At 40.9% G+C, this 14,107-nt stretch overlaps 1 protein-coding gene across 1 annotated transcript; it reads left to right on the top strand.

Moving 5' to 3' along the window:
• Window positions 1-5,179: 5,179 nt before the first annotated feature.
• LOC134659466 (uncharacterized) lies at window positions 5,180-12,226 on the top strand. The gene is made up of 2 exons (XM_063515108.1): window positions 5,180-5,441; window positions 10,980-12,226. The coding sequence occupies exons 1-2, from the start codon at window positions 5,327-5,329 to the stop codon at window positions 12,224-12,226; spliced, it is 1,362 nt and encodes a 453-aa protein (XP_063371178.1). The 5' UTR covers window positions 5,180-5,326.
• Window positions 12,227-14,107: the final 1,881 nt, after the last annotated feature.

Genomic DNA, 14,107 nt, shown 5'->3' with positions numbered 1-14,107 from the left:
TAAGCGAGTAAATCTTGACATCATGGGACGGAGGCACCAGAAATTTGGATATGGAAAAATCCTAATAGGACAACCTCGTTGTTTGTTTTCAGATGTACAATTAAGAACATTACAAAACCAGTATGACCCAAACAAGATTATGCAAAATAATCTGCGCTGTAAAAATTTTATTGGTGCTCTATTGGTGAGATGCTTGTCAGTAAGGAACAAGGCTAAGTATTTGTTTGCTAACTGTGATGATTTAGCTCTCAATCAATTTTGTGCTGAAACCGGCTATGACAAGCTGGTGTCGCTTTTAAGTGACTGACCGTCTTTTGTGTGATTATCATCACTGAGAATCTTCGCTAAGGCAGTGGTCCTTTAAATACTAAAGCACAATAAATGGCATTAGAGATTTTTTATTTTATTTTTAAACACGCTGTCGACAAGTGATATTATAAGAAAATCTAGCAGAAAAACGAATGGCTTACGGCCCGGTACTTCAACTTCAAGGGCTCAATTATCAATCATATTTTCCAATGTATGTTTTGCTGTTACTTGTATTTGTTTCATATAATAAAGTATTCATTTAACATTACAACATACAAAAACCCTGGTCAAAAGCAGCGATAAAGAAGCGGAGCAACACTTTCCTCTCTGCAGTCGCAATGTGGTCGCACTCAAGTGACATTACAACAGCCTGTGTTCATTTAGAACAAATTCTCAAAAGCTGTGGTTTATTTAAATACACTTCTTTAATTGCAGTGACATCATATTCAATATTTACAAGGATTTTGTCATACAAAATTAAATTTTTGTCAGTGCCAATACCGAAGGTTACAATTCCGAAATATGATCAATTCTGTGAAATTGATAGTCAAATACTAGAAAACTATGTGACTGTGATATATACTGTGTGTATATGCCTATGATGTTCTTATAAAATAATGTACACTTTATACAGTTTAATATTGACTTTAATATTTTCTCTACCAAATCCTAAGAGAAATAAATACAGATACCTATATATTTAAGAAGTCAATTTATTGCAACTAAGCAGTTTAACCCGTCAACTCCCAGGTGTGACGTCACCCATAAGCGTTCTGGCTCAAATCTGAGCCGTGGGATCTGACAGGTTGTCAACAGGGAATTGGAACTGTTGTGAAACTAATGAAGTAATGACAACATAAGTCCAATTATTAGACTATTAGACTAGGTGTCGATATGTGTCAGACCTTTCATGAAGTGTCTAAGATCTAGAGGTCACATAATGAGCAATTGTTTAGATTATATATCTATTGTTGAAGCTCATTATTATAAATGTTTTTTATACTATGTAGGTGCATACATATACAAAATACACTTAATTAGTCTTGATACCATTACCTATATGCAGCTATAATCAAATGAAACTAGCTCCTTAGTACTTACCTCAGAAAGCTGGGTAATACTAGAATTATTTCTTTAGCCGATAAGGACAAATACAAACTTAAACAACAGATAAAGTCCTTTATATATTGGTCGCATTGTTATTAGTTTTAATGAACTTTGCTCATATAAATGGGTTGTTGTACCTATAGCTACAAGTTTGGCCAATGAATATGGTTATGTGTGTATTTAAAGAGCTGAATAGATAAAAGTACCTATACTGAATTTCGTATATTGATGGCTAATTAAAATAAAGGGTTATAAATATATATTTTTTGCAGATATTTAATTACTTACAGTAACACTTACACCCGTGTGGAAATTATTAAATGAGCCTAATAGAATGCATTAGGTACATTAATTTTGTTCAGGTTATGGTGGTCTTGTTTATGTTTAAAGACCCTCTTTTCCGGTTTACCACACTGAGATACATCTGAGAGAAGACAACACAGCTATCGCAATTATTTATAAACCGGTGAAATGAAATACAGTATTTTTATGTCTAGGAACATTAGCAGTGGTGTGAAAAGAGACATTACAATATTCTACTTAAATGCTATATGTGCTTCAAGTGTCATAAGCTGATTGAGAGAAAATAATGTAAGATTTCAGATTTAACGAAAATTAAATTTGAAATTTCTTACAACATTTTGGAAATCCATATACCTACCGAGTTATTGGATATTATACAAATATCCTGGTGAAGTAACCCAGATGTTTTTTTCTACATAAGTACTTAGATGCTTTTGCAAAAAATATTTTATCTATGTTTTCCTTCCAACTGAAACGAAATCTAAGGTATTAAAATTTAGGAAAAGTAGAAGGCATCAAGGCACGGTCATTGTAACTACTCAGTTTACGAAATATTTATATGCATACCTATGTACTTACATATAATTGTATAGATTTGCGCCCCAGCTCTCATATATAAAAGCATATTTTATTAACTGGTTTCAAGTTTCAACAGCGTTTTATCCTGGTTACCCTAGTGTTATCCAGGAAGTGCCATCAGCCATCACTGAAGGAGAAGAGGAAGAGGAGAAAGGAGTACAGTACAGTGTAATCCCTTGCGCCCTACACCGTCAAGCACACACACACACACACACTTGAAATACTGGTGTATGTTATGTAAAAATAATTACATTAATTATTTTATGGCATCTGTTTCAGAAGTGCTTGCCGTTTTAATAGCATTACTTATGTAATGAGGGAGCTAGGTATAGATGTGTAAATAATTGTAAATCTGCTCTTGTGCTTTTATTGGAGAATAGGCTCTCCTCAAATGATAGAATTGAACACTTTATGAAGAACGTTTTTTCGATTACACAAAACTCAACCTTAAAGTGTGACCTAGTACCCTTAATCGGTCTTAAATTATTGATTAACAATGTCACCAACTAATGAAAATTATTCATTACAGTATTAAGAAAAAGTAAGAAATTACTTTATCACTTTTATTAGCTGTTGTGATTGTACACAACGTGCAAAACCCTGTCCTTGATAAAACATCAAACTTTACTGTTATTCTTATTGATAAATTTCAGCAACCCATGCTATCCATAGCATTATTTTTTTCAGGGAAAACACTAATTTTAAATTGAATGAGGTGTAAAACATTGATTACCTATATATAAATAATGAACAATAATATTCGTGATGGTAGTTATTAACTTGTTAGTGATTATTTATTGCCCTCAAAATCATGAAAAAATCACTTCCCAAACGATTTGTAGAGGGATTAAGTCAATTCTTAAAAGATTTATTTTTATTTTCACCACCTATTTAACCTGTTATGTGTTGGTGTCAACCGTAAATCGTTTAGGAGTTAATATTAGTGGAAGAAAAACATCAAGGTGGAGTGATTCTTGTACTTAATGATATTTCTCAATTTCATAATCATGGTTCCATCCAATAATTTTGGTAAATCCTTACTATGATAAATGAGAAAATAAGTGTTACTTAAAGGTGTAACCAGCAACACACTGCCAAGAGTTGCTTATACTTAGTTGTTGTATTCGCCAATAATTGCATCTCATGCTATCCTTTGATTTCTTTGATATTCCTATAATAATTAAGTTTTTATGTGGTATTTGGTGGTATAAATGAAAATACTTACCTATTACTAAATAAGGATCAAATTATTTTTGTTTCAACTATCTATATACTATACGATAGACAGTTTGATGAAATGATATCACTAGATCTCTAAATAATGTTGTAAACTAAATATACATACCTACCTATATTTTGGAAATAGTTACAGATAACTAAAAAGGTACCCAATTTAAAATGAAATAATAAATCATTGTTAATCAACGATTTCATTGTTATAATACAAAGCCAAAACAAACTTTGAATACTTATCTCTAAACATCTACATAGTTATATATCATTGAAGAAGTTTGTGCAGCGTAATAATAATTGGAAATTAAACGAACTTACCTGTAAGTGAAGTTCATTTCAATTATATTAGCTGCACAAACTTCGAAATGATAACCCATCCCACCCAGTACCCACGTTGTCCTGAGACAACCAGGGATTCGTGTACCTATAATCCCTGTCAAAGTTATGGTAATATTGGCTTTGCTGAATTGGGGGCCAAGTTGTTCCATCTATTGGCATATTCACTGCCAGCGTGAGCTACAAGCATAGCGGATACTATATGTTTTTTCCGCTTTGTAGCGATAAGTACCTAAGAATAGAGAACCCTAGCGGGCTACTGGCAGTGAAAGTGTTATGTCTTGGCTTGTTACTCTAAACTAAATGACATTGACAGTTGACAGCGCGGGAACCGTTCAACGTAGGAGTTACGTTCATAAATCAGATACATATTTTTAATTTTGGCTTTGCCTCTCTGTAACATTCATGGAATAGGCTAAAATGATAAGCGCGTACTACATAGTTATATATCATTTCGAAGTTTGTGCAGCTAATATAATTGAAATGAACTTCACTTACAGGTAAGTTCGTTTAATTTCCAATTATAAATCGTAGCGATTAATCTGTGTAGTCCGATTTGCGCAGATTTATCTACCGTGTGTATGACAATATCGTTCGATTATCGTTCATCGGTGGCAGTTGCAAATTATATTAAATAAATCGTTGTCGATTGCGCTTGCACAGTTTTATCGTTGCGTGTGGATGGCGATCGCTCATTTCGGCAGTATTTCACGTATACTTGGTCAACCAGATCTTGACAGTAGAAAAAGGCGGCAAATTTGAAAAATGTAGGCGCGAAGGGATATCGTCCCATACAAAATTTGAATTTCGCGCCTTTTTTTACTGACAAGATTTGGTTGACCAGCTATAACTTACTTGTGTGCGCACGTTCATTCTTCAAGTAAATAATGAAAAATATAAAAATGAATCCCTATTTCCCTTGGTCACGGCATCACGCGTGAACGGCTGGACCAATTTCGCTAATTATTTTTGTCTTATGTTTGTTATTGTCAGGAGAAAGTTCTTATGAGAGAAATAAGAAAGTTGCGTGTACATTAGAAAATTTAAGAAAACTTAACTAACGTATTAGTTTTGATGACATGTTTCTTGCGTGAGCTTCTGCGGAGAACTGACGATCGACGCGGATATCGGAGGCGTGTGGAGACACTAGGAACCTTCGATTTATCTGCACAGTCTGAAATCGCTACGATATGTATATAGTTATAATACGTGTGTAGCCAGCATAATTTAACCAATATAACTTTGGTCACTGGCAAGACATTAATTTGAATTTGAACTAAGAAGAAAAAAGAAGAATTCCATTCGAACATTCCTCATTTGAATCACACCTACACAACGTTCGGCTTCACACGCTGTCATGGCCATAGTTTTCAAATGAAATAGCCCGGATTTTTCAAAATTCTCAAGTACCATTTCAAAATAGCCAGTTAAATTTACAGTATACCTTTTTCCAGTAAAAATGGCTCTAGTTTTGCGAAACGCCGCCCTCCAGAAACAAGTATCGCTTTTGAAATGCATAAAAACGCGATCAGTAGTTACAACGGCAAATAAAAATAACAACCAGGCGCCATTATGTAAGTACACTTATCCTCCGTGTAGCCTATTTCATGTAGCAATCGTAATTTTCATTAAAAACATACTTCATGTTAAAATGTAGGAGCTCTAAACGCTCGAGGAAAATCATGCCATTGCCGACGCCAGACGAACGAAGGGAACTTTACTTATGGGAAAATGGGGAAAACAAGTAGTCAAATAGGGTTTAAATAGCTTCATTACATCTCGCCATTACAGTACAACATTAATTAGTAATTTAGATACTTAGAAACTGTAGTATGAAAGCTAGTGATAGACGTACGAACGTGTTTTACAGGTAAGAAATGTAGCCTTGTGTGATTTGATGTTTAGGTATCTAATATACAATTAAGTGTTCTTTATTATAGGCTCCATGCTTATTCATCTCCGATATTCATTAGGCTCCTACCCTCTACTATACCCTTTTTAAAAAGCGAACGTTTCACATTTTTCCATTTTGACGTTGTCAACCTGACGTTTAATGTCTTCCGACCGCCGCTGGTATGTTATTTCGGAGAACGGTGGCCGCCGAAGGACTTCCACGCTATATACATCGCGCGTTCTTCTCAAATAGCATGCCAGCCGGCTTTGATAGACGAGTATATAGCATGGATGTCCTTTGCAGTGGCGACTCGGGCAGCGGACGTAGCGGCCTTGCCCCGCGGAGTGACGTGGCCCTCGGTGTGGGTGCGGTGCTATGCTGAGAAAAAGGATGGCAAAGATTGCACTTGCCCGACGTGCGGCTGCCCTTGCCCTTGCGGACCGTGCGGGCCTTGCGGACCTTGCGGGCCTTGCGGACCTTGCGGACCTTGTGGACCGTGCGGGCCTTGCCCCTGTGGACCTTGCGGACCATGTGGACCATGCGGACCCTGCGGACCTTGCGGACCATGCGGACCCTGCGGACCATGCGGACCATGCGGACCTTGTGGACCTTGTGGGCCGTGCCGTTGCCCATGCCCATGCCCCTGCGGGCCTTGCGGGCCTTGCGGACCCTGCGGGCCTTGCGGACCCTGTGGGCCGTGTGGGCCTTGCGGGCCATGTTGCCCGTGCCCCTGCCCCCCTAAATGTCCGCCGAAAAAATGCGAAGCTGCCGACGAAGCACTGGTGGGGGGAAAGACTCAGAAGGAAGCGAAGGCCCAGACTCTAAGGCACGCAAACCACGCCGCGGCGCATGCTTGTGGGATCAAGATCGATTAGATTTTAATTTATTTACTTGCTCTTTTTTACATGATTTTTTGTGGGCTATATAAATTTTTTGTTTGACTAATAATTATTTTATTTACACAGTGCTTATCAAAATATCAATAGTCTGTCAGAAATACTGACATGTCGTTTTAAGTAATTGTAACAATCAGGTAGAGCGGCCCAGGTTTTGACGCCAAGAGTACAGTGGTGGTGTACAGTCCAACTTGACGCGCTCTTATTCTCTTAACAATAAAGTCGCGACAAGATCATTTTGAACACCTCGCCCGCTTAGCAACTATTGCTAAGCTGTACCTACAGTAGTTGACGTACGCTGTCAACCTTCACGCAGTCAAGTAAGCAAATAAACGTCACTTTGTATTTTTTTTTTACTTTATAAAATTGCTATTTTCGCAGTCTTTTGTTCATGGCGTAGGTATACACCTCAACCCAAGTTTGGTATCTTTTTCGTATCCCGAGTTCCGTGGAAGGACATATATAGGTACTTATGGTAGTTAAGATAGGTAGTTCCTTTTTATCCCAGAATGGATGGACGGGATGAATCCTTGGTCGAATGCTAGACGTACAAACAGCAAAGTGGGTGGGTTATTACAAAACGAATCAAATAAGGTCCACCGATAGACAGTTAACAGTGTGGGCGATGGTACAATATAAACATTGTGTATTTGTTGTTATAGCGGCAACAGAAATACTTACATCTGTGAAAATTTCAACTGTGTAGCTATCACTGTTCATGAGATACAGCCTGGAGACAGACAGACGGACAGTGGAGTCTTAGTAATAGGGTTTTTACCCTTTGGGTACGGAACCCTAAAAAAGGAGTGTACAGGTTTTTAAAGTGTTGCAGACGTCCATAGGCTACAGTGACTGCTTAAAATCAGGCGTGCTGCATGCCTATTTGCCACCGACGTGATATAAAAAAAAAACATTTACTTATAAGTTTTTAAGCAAGCTTAGCGAAAATTTATGTAAGGTCAATGTGGCTAATTCCGTCATAGGGACTATTCCGTCTACTAGGGTTTTTCTCGAACAACGAACAAAATTGATAAAGCGGGCGAGGTGTTAAAATGATCTTGACACGTTATTGTTAAGAGACTAAGATCGTGTCAAGGTAATTTTGAACACCTCGCCCGCTTAGCAACTTCTGCTGCTGACTGCACTTACTTGTACACTGTCAATTTGACGATTTAAATGAATTATTAGTAGGTAATAAATATGTTGGCGTGAGGTACACTTTAATTTGTGATAAGCTGATAAGAACAGATTGAGCCATGTTGGTACATTTTACTTTCGTCACTCATGTTCATTTTATTTCGAAGGCCGAGCTACACCGCTTGCGTGTGCGTTGCCGCTCCACTCACGCATGCAAAATTGTCTCGTCAGAGCGACATTGCGTGCGTCACGCGTTACGCGCACGTTACGCAAACGGTGTGACAGGTCTTATAAGAATTCATATTTTACAACGCGGCGGAACACGTACGTTTGCTTGCACAACTAGGCACACGCATTCGGTGTGACCTGACCTTTTTAACACGTTGGCTGCCCACCATTACTTCACCTAAAGTGTTGCTCCCGCGCCCCAGTAAAGAGGAGAGCCAACGTGTTAAACAATTGAATATACACAAAGTAAAACTAAAACTATTTTTTTTCCTACTGTACCTACCTACACCGATTTCCTTGACTCCGGCAAATCGCGTCGCGAACCGAATCCCAGTGTATTTTGGAAAAATAATGAAGATCAAAAGCGTCCAATTTTTTGCAGCCACGGCTGAAGCAAGCATAATGGATGGATGGAAGTCGTTCGAATTAGAGAGCCTGGTGAAGCCATCGGCAACCAGGCGCGGAAGTCTAAAGCGGTCTTCATCATGCCCGAGACTATCCAGCGCTTATATCCCAACTCTACATACAATCCTACGAGCCACAGACTTCCTCACTGCGACCATGACTGTATCTAAGCGTAGCTATTCAAGCAAGCCACCGTGTTGCTGCCTCCCGCCACCTTGTAACACGCCGCCCAAGTGTCTACAGTTCATGACTGGATACTACTACTATCCTTACGGCACTTGGTTCTGCGGGCCGTACCATGACGCTAAATGCTGTCCGATCTCGAAAGGAGCTTGCTGCTGTGCTGCCTGCCTTGCTGCTCAAGGCGTGAATGTTGCTGCCCAGGGCTTAAATAATGCTACGAGTGCCACTGCAAAATATGCTATGGATAGTTTAAATTATTCCCAAGCTGCTACGACGTGGAGCAACCAGGCCGCGCAGATGGCTTACGTAGCTAGGAGTCATGCGTCCCACGCCGCTCAAGCTACCGCTGCGGCCCAAGCTGCCCCGGCCCAAGTTGAGGCTGTCCAAGCCACTGATGTGGCCCAAGCTGCCCCGGCCCAACTTGAGGCTGTCCAAGCTACTGATGTGGCCCAAGCTGCCCCGGCCCAAGCTGAGGCTGTCCAAGCTGAAGCTGTTCAAGCTGAACCCGCTCAAACCAACCAGAACGTGCAGACAGCCGAAACTATACCTGTGGAGATAACCAGTGAAGCTAAACCGGAACCGGAAAAGAAAGACAAAAAGACGCCACCAGAATCTGACCCGCCTGTAAAGCCTCCTTTCACCGGGTTTTTCCCGTTTCCTTGAAACGAACATGAACAGATATAGAGGGTATCATCATCTTTCGTCCCATTCTTCAAAACAAGTTATTCGTGACTTAATTTCTTCTCGATATCTCGAGTCAGAAGCAGAAGTTGCTAAAATTACCTTGACACGCTCTAATTATTCTCTTAACAATATAGTCGCGTCAAGCTCATTTTGAACACCTCGCCCGCTCGCAACAATTTCTGCTGCTGACTGTACCTAAAGTCAAAACCGTAAGACGTGATTGATGAGAGAAAAACAACCGAAACAAGAATATACCTACATATGTATATGTAACTACAGAATCATCATCATCATATCAGCCGAAAGACGCCCAATGCTGGACATAGGCCTACCCGCTCTCATCCGTCGGCTCCCGCGACCTTAACCAGATCGTCGGACCATCTACACTACACAATACCAAGTACTATTAGTTATTCTGTGACAATACCTACTCAATACCGCGTTATACAGTGTGTGGCCTATAACGCGGGCGAAAAATTAAAACGTAGATTCTACTCCTCAAACAATAAAACTTTTGTTCAACAACTTTTTGAAATTATGTAGTCTTAAAATTGTCCCTTTTTCAAACAAACTAAATAGGTAATATTTTCAATGTACTTTAAATTCCGTCTAATTGACATTGCCCGTCAGTCTTGTCACCGTACAGGCATAATCAATTTCGTAATACATTGCGTGTTCGATTAAATTTTAAAGTGTTTTAAAATACAAACCACAAGTTATTTTTAAAAGTCGCTGAACAAAATTGTCTAGTTTGAGGACCAGAATCTACGTTTTAATTTTTCGCCCGCGTTATAGGCCACACACTGTATAACTATTTCCATATTGTTAACGGTAAAATATAACAAATCGTCTTGGGGTTGGCACTCCCGTGCCCATCCCATCATACTTACAATTGGATGAGACTTACAATTACGATCGAACGGGGCGAAACGATGATACTACCTATAAACTGCTTTGCTAAATAACTTTCTTTGATGTGGTCACAATTTGGCAAAATATTAGCTATCCATCACAATAAACATGAAACCAGATGGACAGATAATAATACGCAGTTAATTTAAACTTATCTATGAACACGATTAGCTGGCGCATCAGGAAGAGGCAATGAAAGAGGAAAATAGAGATGTGAAACAACGAAGGATCCGTGCTAGGCCCAAAGCTGGCTCCTATTTCCTTCCTCTCATGGATCAAAAGAAATGGTCACTTAAAGAAGGAAGAAAAACTCTAGTGGACACGTCGTGTAGGTCCAGATAGGTAAATGGATGTTGGATAAACGAAAGTATTCCTCTGTGCCTCGAGGGTGCCACGGTTTAGAGGGTGATTTTTCAAATGTTTTATTTCGATCGAGCAAATCCTTTTTTAGTTGACTATAAAGATCGTTTACGTTTTTTATCGTCATTATTTGAATTAATTTTGAATTAATTCAAATAATGACGTTAATTTTGAATCGTCAAATACAAAAGCTTTCTATCTACATATTATTATATTAGGTATTAAACTATTTCTATGCAGCCGCAGTATTTTTATACCCTATACCTACTTAATCTAAAAAAACTAACTATTTACCAAGAATAAATAATTACCAATGATGGGATAATGTCCTGTTTTGATTCATTAATTTCATTCGATTGCAATTTAAGTAGGTGTTAGGTTAGCTGTGTCTCAAATGGAACTCGTCCTTTCAGCAGCGGCTGTGTCGAAGAAGCGAACGTTGCGACAAATCTTCAAGGCCAAGTTCAGATTCCCGTTGTTCAAGGTGAACCCAATCACGACGCTGAAGAGGGATGCGCACACCGCAGCAGCCCCGCTGTACAAAAGCGTGTCCTGCTTCGAGCTAACCGGCGGAAACCGGACTGACGACAAAGTACAATTCATCAACGACAGCTGGCTGAAGGCCCGATCGGCTACCAACTTCGCGAAACCGGCTGGGATCGAAACTGTGCCCGACAATGTGTCTAAATTCCCAAAGGATCGGGCTGGCTCTGACATCCTCGTCCCTACCGTGTTTGAGAGCATTGCGAACGTAGTCTGCCCGTGCCCGTGCCCATGTGGCCCGTGCTGCAGTCCATGCGGCCCCTGCTGCGGCAACATGGCGGACTGCAACTGCGGCCGTTTACTGCCCCCTCCATGCAACACGCCGCCCAAATGTATCCAATACATGCAGGGTTACTACTACTACCCGTACGGCACGTGGTTCTGCGGACCGTACCATGTAAACACCGGTGCCGTTCCAGTCTGCGGCCCCGTCTGCCCCGGCACCGCCTGCGGCCTCGCGCCTCCCAACCCTAGCCTGCTTTGTAAGTGCGCACCTTGCTGCTGTGGACTCGCTTCGTGCAGCATCTGCAACCCTCAACCTTTCGGTCCAGGCCCTGCAGGAGCAGCTCCCGCATGGGCAAATTCTCCTAATATAACAGCTTCCTACGGATTTCCTGGCATATCCAATACACAGTTCGTCGGACAGGGGCCTCCTGTGAGCACACAAGGAATATTCCCACCCGTACAGGAGTCTTGGGGTCAACCTAAACCTATGGGACAATCGAGTCTGCCTATACCTTTCGGTGTGCCCGGGAGCACAGCTCAAGCCCCTATGCCTGGTGGGTCAGGCTACCATATCACCTTCCCTCCAGTACAAATCAGCCCTCCGCAAACTAAAATGCCCACTTCGCTAAGTGCTCCGACGCTCCCACAATGGACCACGCAGCATGCGCCCTGTGACTGTACGGGCTGTGTGGCGCAGAGAAACGAGACTGAAACTAAGAGCCCCCCCGCGCAGGCCGATACACCAGCAGTCATGCAAAGCATCATCGAACCGTTTTCGAAAGTATTTCCCGCTTCGAAACCACCCGTAAATGCGACTGAAAACTGCAAAGAACGCTCTAAATCTACTAAAATATTGGAAGACCCGAAAGTGAAATCGTTATTCCCTTGGTGATACATATTTTAAAGAATTTACAGATACGGTGATAGTAATAGGTAATGATAATTTTTTTTTGTAACTCTGGAAATAAATCTGCATTTGTATTCTAGTTGAATTAGTTTTATTCTGTTATTTTGATAGGCACCAACAATAATACATTTAACTATTTCATAACAAAGATGAAATTTAATATTCAGTTTACAAATAGTTAAGTGTGTTAATTTTAGACGATTCCATTCGCTAGCGTAATATCCACAGATTATTAACTAGTTACTTTAATACATAAGTAGCATCGTATCGTATGTAAAAGTTTCTGCATAATACAAAATCACTAATGAATTTTTTTTTTGTGTAGGTAGGTAAGTAGGTACCTAATTTTTTTTGCAGAATTTCATCATATATTGACTAGAAAATAGAGCGTCTCAGATTTCATACAATACCTATCTGAAATAGGTCAACTCCTAAACTACAATAATCCTCAAAGGCATTCTTAGTCGATCACGTTAACTCATAGAGTCCGCAGCAGGCTCGGCTGAATTTCACTTCCCATACAAAAAGGAAACGGAGTTTCGTTCTATAACAGGCATAGATATACCTTTATAGTTTATCCTATTGTACGTACGTAAAAAGTTTCAGAGCATTCTAACTGGTCGTTTTAAAATGAGAGCGCAACTACGTTTGTATGGAGAAGCGAGTTTGCCGCGGACTCTTAGGGTTCTAAGTGTGAATTAAAGGGTTAAAAATGTTAAAATATTCTTAAATATACTTATGCTTATACTTATGCTGGCGTGGAGCACTCTTTTAATTTATTTCATTTTAGTACTTACCTACGCTATTTCAAAACGATATGTACAAGTAATAAATGGAACATCATTCGTGTCAATATACATTCGTTAATAATCTTCATCATGAGGCATCTGAGCTGAGTGAATGTATCCGTCATAAAATTAGTGCCAATCCATTTGCATAGATACCTAATCTGAAAGGGTGTTAGGTTTATGTCTCAAACAGAACTCGTCCTTTCAGCAGCAGCCTGCGAACTGGAGAAAGTCCCAAACAGCATGCCAAATGTCAACGCGGGAAGCGGATTTGAACCTTCATTCTATAAACTTAAGCCTTCTATTACAATCACTACCCTCCCGAAGAGAGGGAATCATACAGGGATCATCGCAAGTAAATCATGTGCGGCCATCCCAAATCGGTGCAAGATTCGCAAGAATGAAAACGACTGGTTGAAGGCACGTTCTATGTCCAACTTGCTACCACAACGTCGGTACGAAGACTCCCCTCCGGAGCCTGAAGAATCGCGATCAGATGTTAGTCCAGCGCTTGGCCTTATGAACACTATGTTCGCTTGCCCATGTGGGCCATGTGGACCTTGCGGGCCATGTGGACCTTGCGGGCCATGCGGGCCATGCGGGCCGTGCTGCGGGCCGTGCGGGCCGTGCTACGGCAACATGTCCGACTGCAACTGCGGCCGTATGCTGCCCCCTCCGTGCAATACTCCGCCCAGATGCATCCAATACATGCAAGGTTATTACTACTACCCTTACGGCACGTGGTTCTGCGGGCCATACCATGTGAGCACCGGCGGCATTCCGTGCTGTGGCCCCGTCTGCCCTGGTACCGCGTGCGGCATCGCGCCGCCCAACCCCAGCTTGCTCTGCAGTAAATGCGGCCCGTGCTGTGGCCCTTGCGGACCTTGCTGCTGCGGACTACTTGGGTGCTCTCTGTGTAATCCTCCCAGATCGTGGGGAATGAAGTCCGACAGTAGCCAGTACAACTGTAATCAAGGATCCTGTGTTTGGTTTGGAGGCTTACACTCAAATTTCTGCATGCCTTACGCCGCTGATGCCTATACTAAAACCGGCTGGAGCTATTCTCCGAAAGCATCTG

This window comes from Cydia amplana, chromosome 25 (assembly GCF_948474715.1).
Source record: "Cydia amplana chromosome 25, ilCydAmpl1.1, whole genome shotgun sequence".
NCBI classification, from domain to species: Eukaryota; Metazoa; Arthropoda; class Insecta; order Lepidoptera; family Tortricidae; genus Cydia; species Cydia amplana.
This window is presented reverse-complemented; position numbering and strand designations above follow the sequence as displayed.